This window comes from Rhinatrema bivittatum, chromosome 12, assembly GCF_901001135.1.
Source record: "Rhinatrema bivittatum chromosome 12, aRhiBiv1.1, whole genome shotgun sequence".
In the NCBI taxonomy this organism is placed as follows: domain Eukaryota; kingdom Metazoa; phylum Chordata; class Amphibia; order Gymnophiona; family Rhinatrematidae; genus Rhinatrema; species Rhinatrema bivittatum.
This window is the reverse complement of record NC_042626.1, coordinates 17649073-17666857: the sequence shown is the minus strand read 5'-3', so window position 1 is coordinate 17666857 and position 17785 is coordinate 17649073. Positions and strand designations below refer to the sequence as shown.

Sequence of the window (17785 nt, the reverse complement as noted above, 5' to 3'; positions counted from 1 at the left end):
TTGGTTACCAGTTCAGGGACACATCAAATGATGACCAGAGACAGGTGCTTGTATAATGCTATAAACTACCCGGAGATTTAAACATTGTAAAGGTGGTCTGGAAATACAAAACTATTTTTATTATTAATAGGGATGCACATTCGTTTTAAAATGAATGGTAATCAAAACTGAAATGAGCATTTCCATTTGGTTCTTTTTACCCCAAAACAAAAGCACAATCCCCTTGAAAATACACAAATGTTTTGGGTTTATTTGTTTTGGAAAATAGCAAAAAATGAAAAAAAAAAAAAAGATCTGAAAATGTTAAAAATGAACTGAAATGTAAAACATTTCCCTGCGCATCCCTAATTATTAATAAATATCATTCCTGGAACCCCAAGCTCTGATATTACAGGCCATTCTGAAAGCCACGCTGATGGTTCACTGCCTTAGTGACACAGATCCCAGCTGACTGGCCTCATCGTGGCCTTCAAAATCCAGAGCTGAGCTTAAAGACCATTTCAGAATATTGCCTTGAAGTTTATTCAACAATGGCTGATTACACAGAGGGTAACTGAGCATATTCTCTTTTATTCTTTTGGAGAAAGTGGCTTGTCTCACAGGGTTTTGTTCCCCACAAACCTGCGGAAGTGCAGATAGAGCAGAGGCAAATCTTCGCCGCCCGCCCAGCCCAGGAAGGGCCTTGGTGAGAGACACAGGACAGCTGCTGGATCTCAGCTCTTTTGCTGCCTCAGGAACTCTGGACGGGGCACTGGGGAGGCTCAGTTCTAATTTTAAAGTGTTGGATCAGTCTGTATGTGTTGTCGCCTTTTTTTTTTTTTCCCCTTCTCCTCCTACACTCTGGGAGAGCCAGCTCCTCCCGAATAAGGAAGAGGGGGCTTCAGTATAGACTGGTCACCGGGGAAGGAGGTCTCTGCCCCAGGGAAGAGAAGGGGGAGGGGGGGAATCGATAGGGAATTGGGGAGGGGAGGGGAAGACGCAACTGGAGGAAGTAAGGAAAGGGGTCACAGCAAGATGGACTCGAACGCTGCTCCCGATGATGGCTCCCTTCAAAGGAAGAAGAGGAGGCCACTGACACCACCTTCTCCCAGACCACCAAGGGCTCTCTTTTGTTTGGGCCTTCAGAACCCCCTGCGGAAAGCGTGCATCAGCATTGTGGAATGGAAGTATCCTTTCTTGGGGTGGAGAGCAAAAAACCTCCCACAAGCGGAAGAGGTCCCGGATTTCAGCGTTCAACAGATTAGAGCGCTTAAACCAAAAATAAGGACAAGAAACCCTTTTTCATACGTGCGCAATCCAACAGAGGTATCAGGGAAAGAGAGAGAGCGAGAAATAAACCCTAGGAAAAACTTAAGGAACAGAACGGAAATTATCCTCGGCTATAGAAGAAAGGGGTAAGGTATGGTCTCAACAAATCTACTAAGCAAAAAAAAGGTGAAAACTCTCTGTATCCTCTGTCTGTTTAAAATCTTGTGTCTGTTTAACTAGATGTGAAAGATAAAGCAAGATAGGAAAACAAGTGCTTAAACAGTAAGAAGTTGTGTGTGTGTGTGTGTATAGATAGACAGATGACTGCACCTCCTCTGACCCAGCAGGAATGCAGGTTTGGATCTGGGAGGGCTTGATTCCTCATTTTTCTGATAATCCAAGGCAACTCCCAACCAGGACCATTCTGATTTATTTCTTTGGGCTGATTTAGATTCAATCAGGCATTCCTGGCTTTGCAGCATGGGTAGACTGGTGGTGGGTACTGGTGTCTGAGCTGGATCAGAAAGATCCAAGCAGGTCCCGCCAATAGTCTGGCCATATTGGCCAATAAGGTCAGAAGTGCCGGTCGTTATTCCATCCAAAGGCATCTGCAGTCTTCCTCTATCGAGCTAAAGTGGCAATGCACGTTTGTTAATTTTGCAGGAAAGAATGCTGATGATATTATCATAATCAGTACCTGTGCACCAGTGATACCTTTAGAGGGCAATAGTGCTGTGTTAGGTCATGTGACTTGTCTGAACAAATAGGAAGTGCTGTTACAAACCAAAGGTATCATTTTGCATGTTTGCGTGTGCGTGCGTGTGTATTGTATATAGAAAAGGTTGTAGTGGGAAAATTTTATTTATTTATTTATTTATTTATTTATTAAGGCTTTTATATACCGACTTTCTTGATGCAAATCAAATCAATTCGGTTTACAATGAACTAAGTAGAATATACAATTAACCAATCAACAAGAGATACAGAGCATACAGTTACATTATAACAAGGAAGCCTTAACTTGGAGTAGGAAAAAAGAAGGGGTGAGCGGAGCAATAAATATATAAAGTGCAATAAAATAGAATAAATACTATATACAGAGGAGGGGGCAAGGAGCCAACCTCTCTTTAATGGATATTATGCATGAGAATTTGGAAAGTTTTGTTTACAGAGATGTGTGGTGTACAATTCTACGTCCCCCTTCACCTTGGGAAGGAATAGTGACTACAGAGGATTATATTTTTCAGACTGAAGGCCAAGGGATACCTTGCTTCTCGGGGTTGCGGAAAGAGGCGGAGGATATTAGAATAAAGTGAAATGGTGGCCCGAACCGCAGGCTGTGAATAAAAAAGTATTTTGAGCCCAGGAGAAAAAAGTTTGGAGTCAGCGAAATTTAAGAGGGCCACTCTAATCTATATAAAAAGCATCCGCAGAAAAAATTTCAAGTTGTTTTTAGTGATGGGAGGATTATTGTGTGGTGTGTGTGTGTATGTGTGTGTGTGTGTGTGTGTGTGTGTGGTGGGGGTAGGGGGTGGGGCTGCCACTTCACCTCAGGCTGGTTTTGTGTGTGTGTGTGTGTGTGTGTGGTGGGGGTAGGGGGTGGGGTTGCCACCTCACCTCAGGCTGGTTTTGTGTGTGTGTGTGTGTGTGAGTGTGTGTGTGTGTGTGTGGTGGGGGTAGGGGGTGGGGTTGCCACCTCACCTCAGGCTGGTTTTGTGTGTGTGTGTGTGTGTGTGTGTGTGTGTGTGTGGTGGGGGGTAGGGGGTGGGGTTGCCACCTCACCTCAGGCTGGTTTTGTGTGTGTGTGTGTGTGTGTGTGTGTGTGTGTGTGTGTGGTGGGGGTAGGGGGTGGGGTTGCCACCTCACCTCAGGCTGGTTTTGTGTGTGTGTGTGTGTGTGTGTGGTGGGGGTAGGGGGTGGGGTTGCCACCTCACCTCAGGCTGGTTTTGTGTGTGTGTGTGTGTGTGAGTGTGTGTGTGTGTGTGTGGTGGGGGTAGGGGGTGGGGTTGCCACCTCACCTCAGGCTGGTTTTGTGTGTGTGTGTGTGTGTGTGTGTGTGGTGGGGGTAGGGGGTGGGGTTGCCACCTCACCTCAGGCTGGTTTTGTGTGTGTGTGTGTGTGTGTGTGTGTGTGTGTGGTGGGGGTAGGGGGTGGGGTTGCCACCTCACCTCAGGCTGGTTTTGTGTGTGTGTGTGTGTGTGTGTGTGTGTGTGTATGTGTGTGTGTGTGTGTGTGTGTGGTGGGGGTAGGGGGTGGGGCTGCCACTTCACCTCAGGCTGGTTTTGTGTGTGTGTGTGTGTGTGTGTGTGTGTGTGGTGGGGGTAGGGGGTGGGGTTGCCACCTCACCTCAGGCTGGTTTTGTGTGTGTGTGTGTGTGTGTGTGTGTGGTGGGGGTAGGGGGTGGGGTTGCCACCTCACCTCAGGCTGGTTTTACCCCAATGCATCAATGACCTTATGATCAGGATACCAAAAAGTAAATAAAGAACAATCCAGGAATATGAGACATTTGAAGTTAAAATGATCAAACACTTTTGAACTGACACAAAAGGACTTAAATAAAGACTTGGGTGCTTTAACTCACTACCAGAAATAATTTTACTGCCTCTCTGTCACCTTCTTAGGATTCTGACACATCAACTGCAAACATATCTTCCACACCCCCCCCCCCCCCCGAACTTAGTGCCAGCAGTCCTTTGCTCTGACCTTTGAACCTGAGGAAAGAAGTCAAGTAATATATTAAGTTAGTCCAATAACAAAAGGATCTCCTTATATAATTTTTTTTTATTTGCTAACCTTTATTTCCATATATTCGAGTGGACAATACAGCAAACCGCACTACTGCATGCCTTTGCTGGAAAAATGAAATTACAAGTAAAACTAGGACCAGATCAGCCTGCTGCTAATGACCAGACCTGGAAACTCCGGATTTAGCCTGGAGACTCCAGAATTCTAAAGGGATTGCTGGGTCTCTAGGCCAGCACCAGAGAACTGGGCCCACGTGGCTCTGGAAGAAGACACCTAGGCCATGCCATATGGGCAGAAAAAAAGCAGATAGCCAGCTGCACAGCCAGAAGGAGGATGAGCGTCCAGCCGCATGATGGAAGAAGAAGATGGATTCCCATTGGCCTGCTCGGCCCTGGAAGAAGTTACATGGACCGCACGGGCAGGAAGAAGGCATAGAGTCAGCTGCGTCTAGACGCTCAACAGAAGAAGGTGGTCTCCCATTGGTCTGCACGGCCAGAAGAAGAAGGAAGCTGCTGCTGTCCTGCGACCTCAAAGGAAGAGGAGGCTGCTTCCCCTGGTGGGTTTGGGATGGCAGAGAAAATGAGTGAGCAGGTGTGCGAGTGTGTGTGTGTGTGTGTGTGTGCATGAGAGAGGGAGCAGGGGTATGAGAGGGAGAGAAGGGAATGTGAGCATGGGCATGTGTGAGAGTGAGTGATTATGTGAGTATTTGGGCAAGTGCATGAGAAACAGGGAGAGAATAGAGTTAGCAAGTGGGTGAGAGCGTGTCTATGGGGTGCGTGGGAATATGAGAGGAGTGAGAGTGAGGAAAAGCATGGACGCATACAGAGTATGAGTGTATGTGTGTAAGAGAGAGTCTGTATCCCCCTCCTTCCCCAGCTAATCCACAACAATCTCAGGGTGACTGGAAATCAACAGTTCTTCTCAGGTATGGCTGATGACAGGGAGGAGACACAGAATCCCCCAAAAAAAGACAGGCCAGGAAAAAGGAACGACTAACAGAAAAGCTGAGGGTCTGGCACATGGGCCCGAAAGGAAAGAAGGGGGCAGGTGAAATTACCTCCAGGAAAAGTGCAAATCCAGGGTAAAAGCGCATGGGTCAGAGAAGCTGCAGCCCAGGGCACTTGAGGAGGAAGGAACAGGAGACTTTAAAAAGAATTTGAAAGCCAGGTTTGCTGCAAGAGGGAACGTTTTTGCAGTGGCATAGTGAGGGGGGGGGGGGGGGGGGGGGGGTAGGGTCCAAAGCCACCGGGCTGTAGGGGGCACCCGGGGACCTCTTTTTGCATGTTTTTTTCAGCCACATGCAGTTAGACAGCGAGGAGAGGGAGTTGTTTGAAATGTCTGCTGCTCTGTGACCTTAGCATTTCTGCAAGGAGGATGATGGGGGGGGGGGGGGGGCGAGAGGCAGGCAACACAAATCTATTGGCCCCCGGGTGCCAGAGACCCTTGCTGGGTCCCTGTGGTTTTTGGAATGGCTGCCTTAGTCCGCTGGATATATCGGGCGCACACAGCTGTCGGCCTGCGTCACGCCTTAAATCTCTCTGCATGCTCTCGTGCTGGCAGCGAGACGCATATTTTTCATGCGCATGGCTGTTGGCCTACGTTAGCTGAGCTGAGGGAGAAATCCGTTCATGGGACGGCAGTGGAGCTGTTTCAAGCACATGCCTTTGGTTTCAGCCCAGGAAAAATGTCGCGCAGATTGTGTGGCCTGGTGGCTTGCATCAGATGCTCTCTGCGGGCTGGATTCTGCACACTACGGTGATGTACAAAAATTATGCCCGCAGCCTAGCAGTAAATCCCCAGAGAGCTAAGCAGGCGGGATCTCCTTTTGGCAGCAGGACTATGAGGTATTCAGCCTTTGATATGCTTCAGGAATTTTTTGCAAAATTGAGGTCTGTGTGACTTTGAACAAGTCACTGAATGTCCCTGCATTTTGGTTCTGTTCCCAGCTCTGGCACTGGGCTCTGTGTCTGAGCTGTCCAGCTACAATCCGATAATATTTATTAATAATAATAATATCAACAATATTGTTTTTTTTCTCCCCTCTTCCATTTGGAATCATGCAGGGTCACACAGGGAGTCGGAGGAGAGTAGGGTGAAGGGATTTGAATGCGCATCCAAGGATTTCTTCTGGCTCCCTGTTGAAAATGTTGAATGTTAAACCATACTTCCTGCCAGAAAGCCCCTGTTCTCCTAGCTCAGTCAGAACCAGCGCTTGGATTCTGGTGCAAGGAGCCTTCATTTATATCCAAGGATTTCCCCCCTGTTTTAATGGATCCACCAACTCACTGTTTGTAATCTTGGTCATTCATTGCAGCAATGGTCATGAAGCTGGGAGCCATGTGCTACGGCTTCCTCTGGACTACTCTATCATGGTCTCTAGATCTGGACATCAGGTGCCACCCTTAATGGTGACCCTGGCTACCTCTTCACAGGCATGGACACTGTCTCAGAAGCCTCCGCAGGCACAGCTGGGGAGGAAGGCTATTTCTAGATTTGTCAGTAATTTACAGCATGTAAATATTGAATAATGTTGCTGAGAGAGCTAAGTCTTGAGGGACCCCTGGATCACATTGGAAAGTGTCAGACATATGGTTGCCCAGTTTGACTTGGAATGTTCTGTTAGATAGAAAGGAAGTGAACCATCTGAGAACTATGCCATTGATCCCAATGTGTCTCAACTGATGGCATAACAGGTTATGGTCCAAAGGCGGCTGTTAGGTCAATTAGCACAAGTCAATAAGATTCATCTGCATCAAGCCCTCATAAAACTGAGTTCCATTAATGAGAGGAGTAATGTCTCAGTTGAGTGATTTTTCCAAAATCCAAATTAATTTGGGTAGAGAATATTTTGATCTTCCAGGTGATTTACAAGTTGGGATAACACTGCTTTCTCGAGAACGTTTGCTAGAAACGGCAAGTTGGATATTGGACGACAGTTGTCCCAATCATCAGCTCTACCAGTCTTATTTTTTAGGATGGGCGTTATCATAGCTTGTTTTAATTCATGTGGTACAATTCCTTCTGATGGTGAATGATTAATTAAGGAGTGATAACATGTTATACTTGTTTCAAAGAACTGTCTGGTATTGGGTCATGTGAGTGAGTAGCAGGTTTAATTTTAGGAATGATTTGACTGATTTCCAGTTTCGATACTCTGTCGAATGTGGACCATGTAACTATGGTATTTGATTCTTCAGGTGTTTTTGTTGGAGAACAGATCGTGAATTGTTTTTCCACTTATTGATTTTGTCAATGAGAGCGGTGGCATATTCAGTGCAAGAGGCCTTTGTGAAGTTGTAGTTTCTCGAGATGGATGATGTCAGGTCTATAATTAAATGTTTAAGATTCTCAATGAGCAGTTTGGAATTAAATATAACTCCGTGAATTTGTTTAGCATAGTAATCTTTTTTTTGCTTTATTGGTAGTGTAAAATATTTTGTAAGGAAGGATTTATACTTTTCTAGGGATTCCGCATATATACTGTATCACAAGCCTCTTTGCTCTCATCTAAGCTCTTTTTTTTTAATGTATTTTTGACTGTCTATATAAAGCTAAACCAATGCAAAACAGTGATAGACTTTGCACTAATCATTACAGCAGACCTAGCTAAGTGCTGACTAGATTTAGGTTAACAGCGATCCAAGTCTATTTTGGGCACTGGGAAAATGTGCCAGTCTGTTTTACACTCGAGCATTGCAGAGCTTAGAACAGACTCCAGTTCTCAAGTGCCACAAACTGGTCTGGTTTTCAGGATATCTATAATGAATGTGCATGATATGTGCACACATTCACTGTGGTTATCCTGAAAACAAGACTTGTTTGTATCAGCCAAGGACCAGAGTTGCCTACCCCTGGTTTAGAAGCAGCAGGGGATCTTGGTGATAGTGTGATATCACAGTTTTCGGAGAGGAGCCTGCTGAGACTTGACATGGCATTCTCTAGCCCTGCTCCATTATTATTATTAATCTTTACCGATGATCCTTATGCTCCTTACCAGCCATCAGATTCTCTTTTTCTAGAAGCCCTAAATGAAAGGGATTCAACACGGGAAAAATGGCAAGCCAGAAGAAGATATATGTCTGCTGTAATATGGAGAGTGCCCACATAGCTCAGGGGTGATTAACTCCGGTTCTCGAGAGCCACATTCAAGCCAGTGTAAAAAAGTATATAAAAGAAAATCCCAGAGCACTTTAAAGGACCGGCTCCAGAGATCTGGCCCAGTTCATCTTAAGCCCCCTAGCAGCAGGGAATTCTGGCCTGGAGCGGTTCCCTAGAGAGAGGGAATAACTAGCCAGGACCTGGAGGGGTGAGGAGGCCCCAGAGGAGTGAAGGAAGCCTAGAGAAGGCTAGCATTGCTCAGAATGAAGTGCATTGTGAACTTTGCTTTCAAACCACTAAGGTAAGCAAGACTGTTTCTTTTTTATTTTTCTGTCTGTAATCAATAAAAGTTTATGAGAAAATCGCCAGAGTCCAGTCTGTTTCTCTCCTCTGGCAGCCACAATGCCACAGCCAGGTTTTCAGGATATCCAGAATGAATATGCATAAGATTGATTTGCATGCACTGCCTCCATTGTATACAAATCTAACTCATGCATATTCATTCTGGATATCCTGAAAACCTGGCTTGTTTGTGGCTCTTGAGGACTGGAGTTGGCCATCCTTGACATAGCTCTATGTCATAAAAGGTAGACGAATCCAGTCCTAGTTTTACCTCATTGCATCATGGACTTGCAGTTCAGAATTTTTACTTTTTTTTTTAGCAGGCAGTTTTATCCTCAAGCTTTGGCAATGCTTGTTACATCATCATGTCCGCAATGAGAGTTGGTTGGCAGGCCCATGGCTCAGAAACTTCACTTGGATCTTGGTAAAAAAAAAAAAAGGCTGGTTATGTTCTTCCTGGCCACGGAACTGGAGTTCTGGTTGCCCTAAGACAGGGAAGAATAGTTTAGATCAATAAAATGATGCCTCTGGATGGAGAAATCATTTCTGATGTAGAAATATTAATCATAAATGAAAAAGACTACAACAGATCATAAAAGACTGTTCGTCATACATAAGGGACACTAGACATCTGCAGTATTTATTGCTAACATGGAGGTCCCACTATATAATCCTTAGTCTCAAAAAGATGTGTCCATCTATATTGGAAAATGTTTCAAGAAATAGTTTTGGATATAACAATTCAAAAAAACAAAAAAACAACTTATTGTGACTATTAATACACGTAGCACCCCATTGTTTCATTCTCACAATCCTTATGTGAATAAACAAAGTGAAGCCAAGAATAGAAATTCTCAAATCAATGAAATATATTAATCAAGAAAATCTGACATGGCTCGGTGTTTCCAGTGGCTCCTTGGGATCAGGGGGTGATTCCACATTCAATAGGGTCCTGGTACTGACCTAAAAAAAGGTGGGGAAAAAAATGGCGTTTTTAACATTCTGGGGGCTGTTGTTCTTAGCCAATCAATTTAAACCAAAATACTACATCCTGATTACTATAATCCTAGAACCATAAAATACTTAAAAACATACTGAAAAAGTTTTTCAAAACAATGCATTCATTTAAAGCTGCTGGATGAGCAGGATTCAGTGTGACTATCCAGTACTGCTCACGATGGTTTAATCTCCTTTCCCTATTAGCACCACAGACACTCTGTTCAATCCATTGTATCTCATGAAATGAGTGATTGGCATAAGGCAATGCTGCACGATAGGGGCTTTTACCTTTTTATTTTTGAGACAGCTACGATGCTCAGTCACTTGTATGCATATAGACCTTTTTATGCAGCCAATGTAAATCAAATGGCATGGGCACTGTAACAAATGTACCATGTAGTTGGAATGGCAATTAGTGTGATGTTTGAAATGAGTTCATAATGAGTAACAGGATGAGTCTGCGTGGTAGTTTAAAAGTTACCATCCCTGTGTTTCTGCTATTTCCTTGTCCTCTCTCGGAACCTCTTTTATGTGTTGATCATTTGGAGAGCCAGCTAACTCTTTGACAGGCTTTTTGCTTCAAATGTACTTGAAAATGTTTTTATTAGCAGTTTTTACCTCTGTTCTTTCTTGGCGTGCCTTATTATTGTTTTGCATTTATCTTGGAAGCTAGCTTTTGTAAATGTATGAGTTCACCTTATGTGAAAAGACAGAGCGAAGCTGTACAGCAGATGTGGGGACCCTCTGCTTCTCCAGGGTCATAAACCAGTAGAGATTTTCAGGATATCCCTCATAAATATGAATGAGATAGATTTGCATGTGCACTGCCTTAATTATATACAAATCTATTTCATGCATAATCATCAGGTATATCCTGAAAACCCAATCGGTTTTCAGGATATCCCTCAAGACCTCAAGGTTCTCCATCCCTGCTGTAGAGAAACGAGACTTCCGCAGGGAGATAAAATCCTTGGGTATTTGTTCATCTGAATGAGGAACACAGTGCTGGGACTTCCATGTGATCTCAAACCTGAGAACCGCAGCATAGCCAGGTTACAGCGTAAATCAGTGTGTGCCAGGCATGTGGATTCATGGCTGCCTTTCATTTTATTATTAGATTCCTAACGTTCCAGCTCATTTACTCTTGTCTCTCCAATGACAAAAGTGAGGGTGTAGCATAGGTGACATTTGAGTGCGGCCACTCTGGGACTTACTTTTGGGGATGTGCATATGAAAAGCTTTTTATTATTATGTTATTTTGTTTTGGTTTTATGATGCTTATATCATTTTGGTTTCCCTAATATATCATTCGTTTCACCTTAGTGTATGCTGTATTTTTTTTACAATATCTATTTATTGTTTTTTTTATATACCAACATTTGATCTCAATTGAGATATCACACCAGTTTACATTCAGGTACTATAGGTATTTCTCTATCCCCAGAGGGCTTACAATCTAAGTTTTTGTACCTGAGGCAATGGAGGGTAAAGTAAGATGCCCAATGTCACAAGGAGAGACAGTAAGACTCAAACCCTGGTCTCCTGGTTCACAGTCCACTGCTCTAACCACTAGGCTATTTCTCCTATTATTTCTATAATTTTACAATATTATTTAATTATGTGTATACTGTACTAAATTTTGCGAATAGAACATGCTGAAACAAATGTAAATGAAACTGCATTCGTTTTATATGTTCTTTTGGATTGGAAACAACGCAAAATGATATAACAAAGATCATTGATATTCTCATGTCAGTTGAAAACCACAGCATATTTATTTATTTAGTTATTTTATATACTGTCGTTCCAAGTGCCGATCACAATGGCATATCTCTACTTCCTATTGCTTCTCCTAGAAGATACAGCACTGAGTGTCTCAGAACCATTTGGCCTTTTTGCAGAGACTGTGGCTCCTGTGTTTGTCCACTTTTATTCTGGCACTTTGTAGTTCCCATACCTTCGCTGGGATTTTTAGAGACAAACTGGAGAGTTCACCTTTAGATTCTGACCCTGGGATTTTATGGAGCGCTGCGCTGCTCTTGGTAATTACTGTTTATTTGGTAAAATCACTTTTTCATTTTGCATATACTGCACAGAGAAAACAGATTTGGAGGTGCAGAATGTGTTTTTTTTGGAGTTGATATCATTAGATAACAGAACAGTGATTTCCTAAAAATATGACCTAGATGAGTAGCTCTCAACTTGGTCTTGCCAGGTTTTTAGGCTGCATGAGATATATGTGCTTGTGCTGCATCCATTTTATGCAGATATATCTCATGCATATTCATTATAAATATCCTGAAAACCAGATTGGCTGGGTGGGTCCTAAGGATCGCGTTCAGAGCCACTGATCTAGATGGGAAATGGTAACGGCTCCAGAAAGATACAACTTTGCATTCTGTTCTCAATGAGCAGTAACTAAATGTGCAAAAGCGAATAATCTTAACATCTCAGTGTTACAGACAGCTTTGCCCAGACTGCTCCCCATGATGTTCTTTTTCAGCATCTCTGGTTTCCCAGGGATGCTGCAGGACAGGACTGAGATGCATTGGCAGAGCTGGGTGTAGGGGTCTTGGTGATACTGGAACAGATGTGTGAAAAGCATGGCTTTAGCCTGGGCACAAATACTCTCACTCCATAACTTTACCACTCGGAATCTGTGGGAAATAAAACTTGGGAAAGGGCTGGGAATATCATATTACACCTCAGTGATTTCCTTCCTACCCAGTCCAGGAGGGCCAGCCTGGTTTTCAGGATATGTACCAATGCATGTAAATCTATCTCATGCATGCTCATCGTGGATATCCTGAAAACCTGACCCAGTTGGGTGTGCCGTGAGAACCGGTTCTGGATTCATAGAATTGAAAGAAGAGGAGTAAATCTAATTTTATCCTCTGACCAGACATAGTATTCTAGGTTCTGGGGATGACCAACTGAATCTGTTTTGGAAGCTCTCCATTTCTGCCTTAGGTTGTGGTCCTGTCCTGGTTTTCTCTCTCATCAGAGGTGTTAGAAAGGCAGGACTGGATTTATTCTGGCAAGCCCTGAGAAACAGATCCTGTTTCAGGAGGAACAGGTTCAAAGAATTCTGGAAGTTTCCCCACTATGGAAACATTGTAACGGCAGCTGAAAAACCAGAGCTGGCTCATTTGTTCTCTCTGACAGTCACCCGCTATGAACAAACCACTCGTCACAAATTGTTTTGCAGCTATATTGTAACTGCGTGCTGCAAAATAATAATACAAAATATCTCTGTCAAGTCTGCTGGCCATGTGACTAATTAGAGGTGTGCATTCGTTTTCAAATGAAGTGAAAAAATGCGAGGAAAACCTTGCATTTCATTTGCAAACAAAACCAAAAAACAATGAGGAATTTTTTTTTCTGTTGATTTTAATTTTGTAAAGTAAGCAAAAAAAAAATAAAATAAAATCTACCACCACCAGCAGTTTAATTTAAATCTTCCCTGCCTCCCCACAGGCAGTAGCTTAACCCATCCGAGGGGGTTATAGCCGTCCAAATGGAGCAGGAGCGAACCCCTCTGACTCCTCCTCTGTCGAGTCCCAGTTGCAAAGTAAGGCCAGCAGGCTCTGAGGCCGGAAGCAGCCCGGCCCCGTACAGCCATGCAGCCTAGGGTCGTAAAACAGAACAGTGCCAACCTGGGGGTTAGGAGCAAGAGGGGAGTGCTCCTGCCCCATTCAATCTGCTATGACCCCACATGGGGTAAGCAGCTGCCTGTGGGGGAGGGAGGGGGGATAAGACGTTCTGGGTTAGTTCTCTTTTAGTGTGGCAGCACGGGGGAGGGGTGATTTAGCAGGAACCATTTATTTTTTGTATTTTTTTCTATTCCTTTTTCTTTCAGTTTTATGTTTATTGCATTTCAACTAAACAAAATGAAATAAATATAAAACAAAATGAAAAAAGAAAAGAAAACCTAAATAACCAATTTTTTTTTGTGGGCACATCCCTCCTGACCACTGATTTGATGAAATCTGGTGCTTGGCTCTTGCTTGTGGTGAAGGTGGCATCAGTCAATAATGACCATGGCTGGCCAACGTCAGGGATCACAGGACCAGAGGCTTGATCCACTGCAACAGACAGTCCCAGCCATGGCATGATTCTACTGCCAAAACCAGAAAATCCTAGCCACCATGTGCAATGAGGATAACCTGGCAGACCTAACTCCATGTTCCTTGCCTTAACCTCAGACATCAGAATATTTGAGGTCATCATCCTTCTAACCATTTTCGCCAACTGCGTGGCACTGGCAGTGTACCTGCCAATGCCTGAAGATGATACCAACTCTGCCAATTCTGGCCTGGTAAGGACCTCTTTCTTTTTCCTTCTTTATGCATGCATGCTGTCTGTTGCAAAGAACAGATGTATTGCTTTCACGGTCACTGGTCAAAAGATTTACCTTTTATTAAAATCAGGTTTTAGCCAAAAAAAATCTACCCAGTTAAAAATATGATCCCTCTAACCAACTAAATGAGTGCGGTTCAAATTGTAAGTCACAAACATTCAGCCACATGAAAAATGGGATGGCTTGGTGCAAGCTTTCTAATTTAGTCAAGTAGCCTGATATTCAGCTCTAGCAGCCATGCAAATGGCAAGCCTGAATCCACCCACTCCCATCTTTGGAAATGGACCCCTTTGTAAGTGTAGATAAAGGAGAAAACTGTAGCAATGCCGTCGGGTAAAACAGCACAGACCTTTCAGCAGCTTCAGCCTTTGTATTTATCATCCTTGGTAAATGGAGGTTCACTGTGGGTTGTGTCACATCTTTTATTGGACCAGCCTAGGAATCAAACATGTTGCCGTACACAAGCTTTCAAGACTTCACAAGTCCCTTCTTCAGGTTTGAGCAATATGACTCCTGGAATTCAGCTGCTTGCAGTGATTTGAAACCTACACTCAACCCTGGCATAAACTTGCCCAGGTCACAAAACCATGGTTTTATGGATAATTTTGGTATTAAAGAAGAACAGGGCAGGCTTGAGATGGAGTGATAGAGTTGTGTTTGGAAGTCTCAGTGCCATAATGGCAGGGATTACTGCAGTGCAGGAGTGAGGTGCATTGGCAGAGCTTCGTGTGTTGAGTCTTACTGGAATGGGAGAGGGTGCTGCGAGGCAGGAGTAAGGTTCATTTGGCAGAGCTGTGTGTGATGGCAGTGCCTGTAAGACTGTGTGATGAAGCACTAATTCAAAGGTGGCCAACTCCGCTTCTCACTGCCTCTATTGGATGCAAATCTATCTTATGTGTATTCATTGAAGATATCTTGAAAACCAAGCCTGTCTGAGGTTCTTGAGACTGGAGCAGGCCACCCCTGAACTAGTTAGTGCTACATAGGTCCTCCATTGAGGATAACTGAATTTCAAACGCCAGTGTCTTTTGCAAGGAAACAAAGGGAGAGATTTGGGGGCAGATTTTCAAAGACCTACGCGCGTAAATCCAGGAGGATTTACGCACGTAGGGGGGGGGGGGGTTACGTGCACCGGGCCTATTTTCAAAAGGTCCGGCGGTGCGCGTAAAGCCCCGGGACGCGGGTAAGCCCCGGGGCTTGAAAAAAGGGGTGGGGCGTGGGTGGTCCAGGGGCGGGGCGGGGTCAGCGGCTCCTGGCACAGCGGCCATTTGCTGCTGTGTCAGAGATTGTGTGCCGGCAATCGGCTGGCGGGCACAACTTGCGCCTGCCTGGAGGCAGGCACAAAAGGTAAAATAAAGGCTAGGAGGGGGGAAGGTTAGGGGAAGGGGTGGGAAGGGGGGAGGGAACGGAGAAAGCCAGCGTGGCTCGGCGCATGCAAGGTGCACAATTGTGCACCCCGTTGCGCGCACCAACCCCGGATTTTATAACATGCGCGCGCCTGCGTGCGCATGTGTAAAATCAGGCGTATATGTGCATGCACTGGGTAGCAGGCACACATATAGGCCATGCGCGCTCCTTTTAAAATCTACCCTTTTGTCTTTCCAGTCCAGTCAATGTGGGTTGCATAGTAAAGAACTAAAAACTTATCCTACATGTGTCCTGCAGGCCAGAATCCTTTTCAGTCCTCTACCGAATGCAAAGTGGAGGTGGACATGATGGAAAGCAACAAGTGTGATGTCCAGGTCAAGCCAACCCTCCACCCACATTCCCCACATCCTCTCGCCCTCCTCCAGTGCTGTGTTCTGTGCAAAAGCCAAAGCTATTCTGGAGCGTGAGAGCAGCACATAGCCTTGCTGGGGGAGTGCTGACTCAGCCAAAGCCGACACGTGGCTACCCCCAAAACCAGCTAAAGCCAGAGATCTCACTCCTACCTCTGATATCATTTGTCCTAGGGAGGCGAAAGCCGCATTTCACCCCAAGGAATTCAAAGCATCCCTTTTGTTGACATGATTCCCCTGAGCGTATAATGGTAAAACACGTTCTCCGCAAGACAGATGGAGACTACATGATGTCAGTCATCTAAATTTGGTTTTATCTCAGGTATCCCCGTATCTAGCTCTTTTCTAACAGAATAAATTGAAATTAACCCTGAACTTGTACATCCTGCTTATCATCATGTTATTGCTTTTAAGTGGTTCTTAGACAGACACAAGCTGGGAGGCAGTGCCTTATGCACTAGATATCTGAAGCTGCTTGTTAGGGATGTGCATTCATCAAATTAGTTTCTGTGGGTACTTTCGTACCTCAACGATTTTCTAGTACACACAGGAAACGGACAGCATGGATATATTTTTAATAATGAGATACTCTGTGTTTCCCCGCAGAGTGTACTAGAAAGTTGGCGAAAGTATGCGGGTACTGCCAATTCAGAGGAAACAAATACACACGAATGCATGTCCCTAGTGTTTATGGGTTGAATGTCACTGGCTATTTGGTGAAGGGGGAAGATTCAGGCACAACATAGGGACATGTTTCTTCATAGATAGGGTTGCCATCTGACTTACGTCAACCTTGACAGACAGATCTAGTTCTGGTTTTGCCCCATTGCATCTATGGACTTGTAGTCCTGTCTTTTTTATTTTTTATTTTAAATTGAAGCTACATGTCCTTTATAGGCCTCTTTGTAGATCTCCCTTATAGTCCTCCTTGACCTCTGAGCACCTTTAACACCCATTAACCACAATATCCTAATCCTACAGTTAAAGATCCTTGGTATCAAGGGAAAATTGTTAATCTTGTTCCAGACTTAGTAACTTAGTAAGTTAGTAATGACAGCAGAAAAAGACCAAATAGTTCATCCAGTCTGCCCAGCAAGTTTCTTTTTCTTATGGTAGTAACTGCTGTTTTGTGCAGGTTACCCCAAGGGTACAGATAGTTAATGACCTTTCTGATCCTTTGGAGCTCAAGTATGGAGTATCATAGGGCTCCATCCTCTTGCCACTATGATTCAACATCTACATTCAGCTTGTAGGCCACATCATTAGACTTTGCCTACCAGTTCTATGCAGACAACATACAAATTCACTGTACTCTAAGCCTTTCCTGTACAGAACAACTGGACAAACTGATTTTATGCCTATGAGCAGTTCATTCCTGGATGACAGAGAACAAGCTATGCCTCAACCCAAGCAAAACAGAGCAGCTATGTATCACCAAACCAATCCTTAAACTCTCTCTCCTCCCTACCCTGTACCCCAAACTAATTTTCAACAGCAAGACTCTACCCAGCTGTAAAGAGGCCAAAATCCTAGGGGTGACTATAGATTCCCATGTGACTACGTACACACAAATATCAAGAGTGGTTGAAGCCTCCTTTATACAACTTCGCAACATCTAAGACACTACCTACCAAGGGAAGATCTTGCAACAGTAATATCACCCTGGTAACCACAAGATTGCACTAATAGGCTCTGCGATATTGCATCTAGAATGAGCAGACTATATGGGCCTTGTTGTCCTTAGCTGCCATTGTTTTCTGAATTTCTATATTTCTTCAGTATTCTTTCAGATTTGGTTAAATCCAAACTATATACTCATGTGTACCTGCTCTCCTCCATCTCCTCCAGATCTCTCTGTGTCAATATTGCCTCCTTTATGTTTATTCACATGGGGCTCAATTCATCCACATTTGGAACTTAGAATATTTTTAAATTGTTTGTCAACTTCTGGGAAATAAAAGAAATCACATCCTATGTTTATAGCTGCAATATTGGAAGCTCTATAAATCACAACAAAATTGAATAATCACAGTTGGCCTGACCCTCCTTATTGCTTTTTCCAATAGTTGAACCATCAACACTTGCAGTTGGGTAGAGGAAGCACATCGAGCATGCTCATGCCATGATGTCAGCAGACACCAAAGGCAATAAGCTAATAACACCTGTCCATGCATCTACTGATGGATTGCTTCATTTGAATAAGTTTCAACACTTC

At 44.1% G+C, this 17785-nt stretch overlaps 1 protein-coding gene across 1 annotated transcript in view; it reads left to right on the top strand.

Annotated features, from left to right (window-relative positions):
- Nucleotides 1-952: 952 nt before the first annotated feature.
- CACNA1S (calcium voltage-gated channel subunit alpha1 S) overlaps nt 953-17785 on the top strand; it is a 73584-nt gene continuing 56751 nt past the window's right edge. The window contains exons 1-2 of the mRNA XM_029572973.1: nt 953-1166; nt 13645-13750. Of these exons, the coding sequence (XP_029428833.1) occupies nt 1015-1166; nt 13645-13750 (258 nt within the window). The 5' untranslated portion in view covers nt 953-1014. The remainder of the gene's footprint in view (nt 1167-13644; nt 13751-17785) is intronic.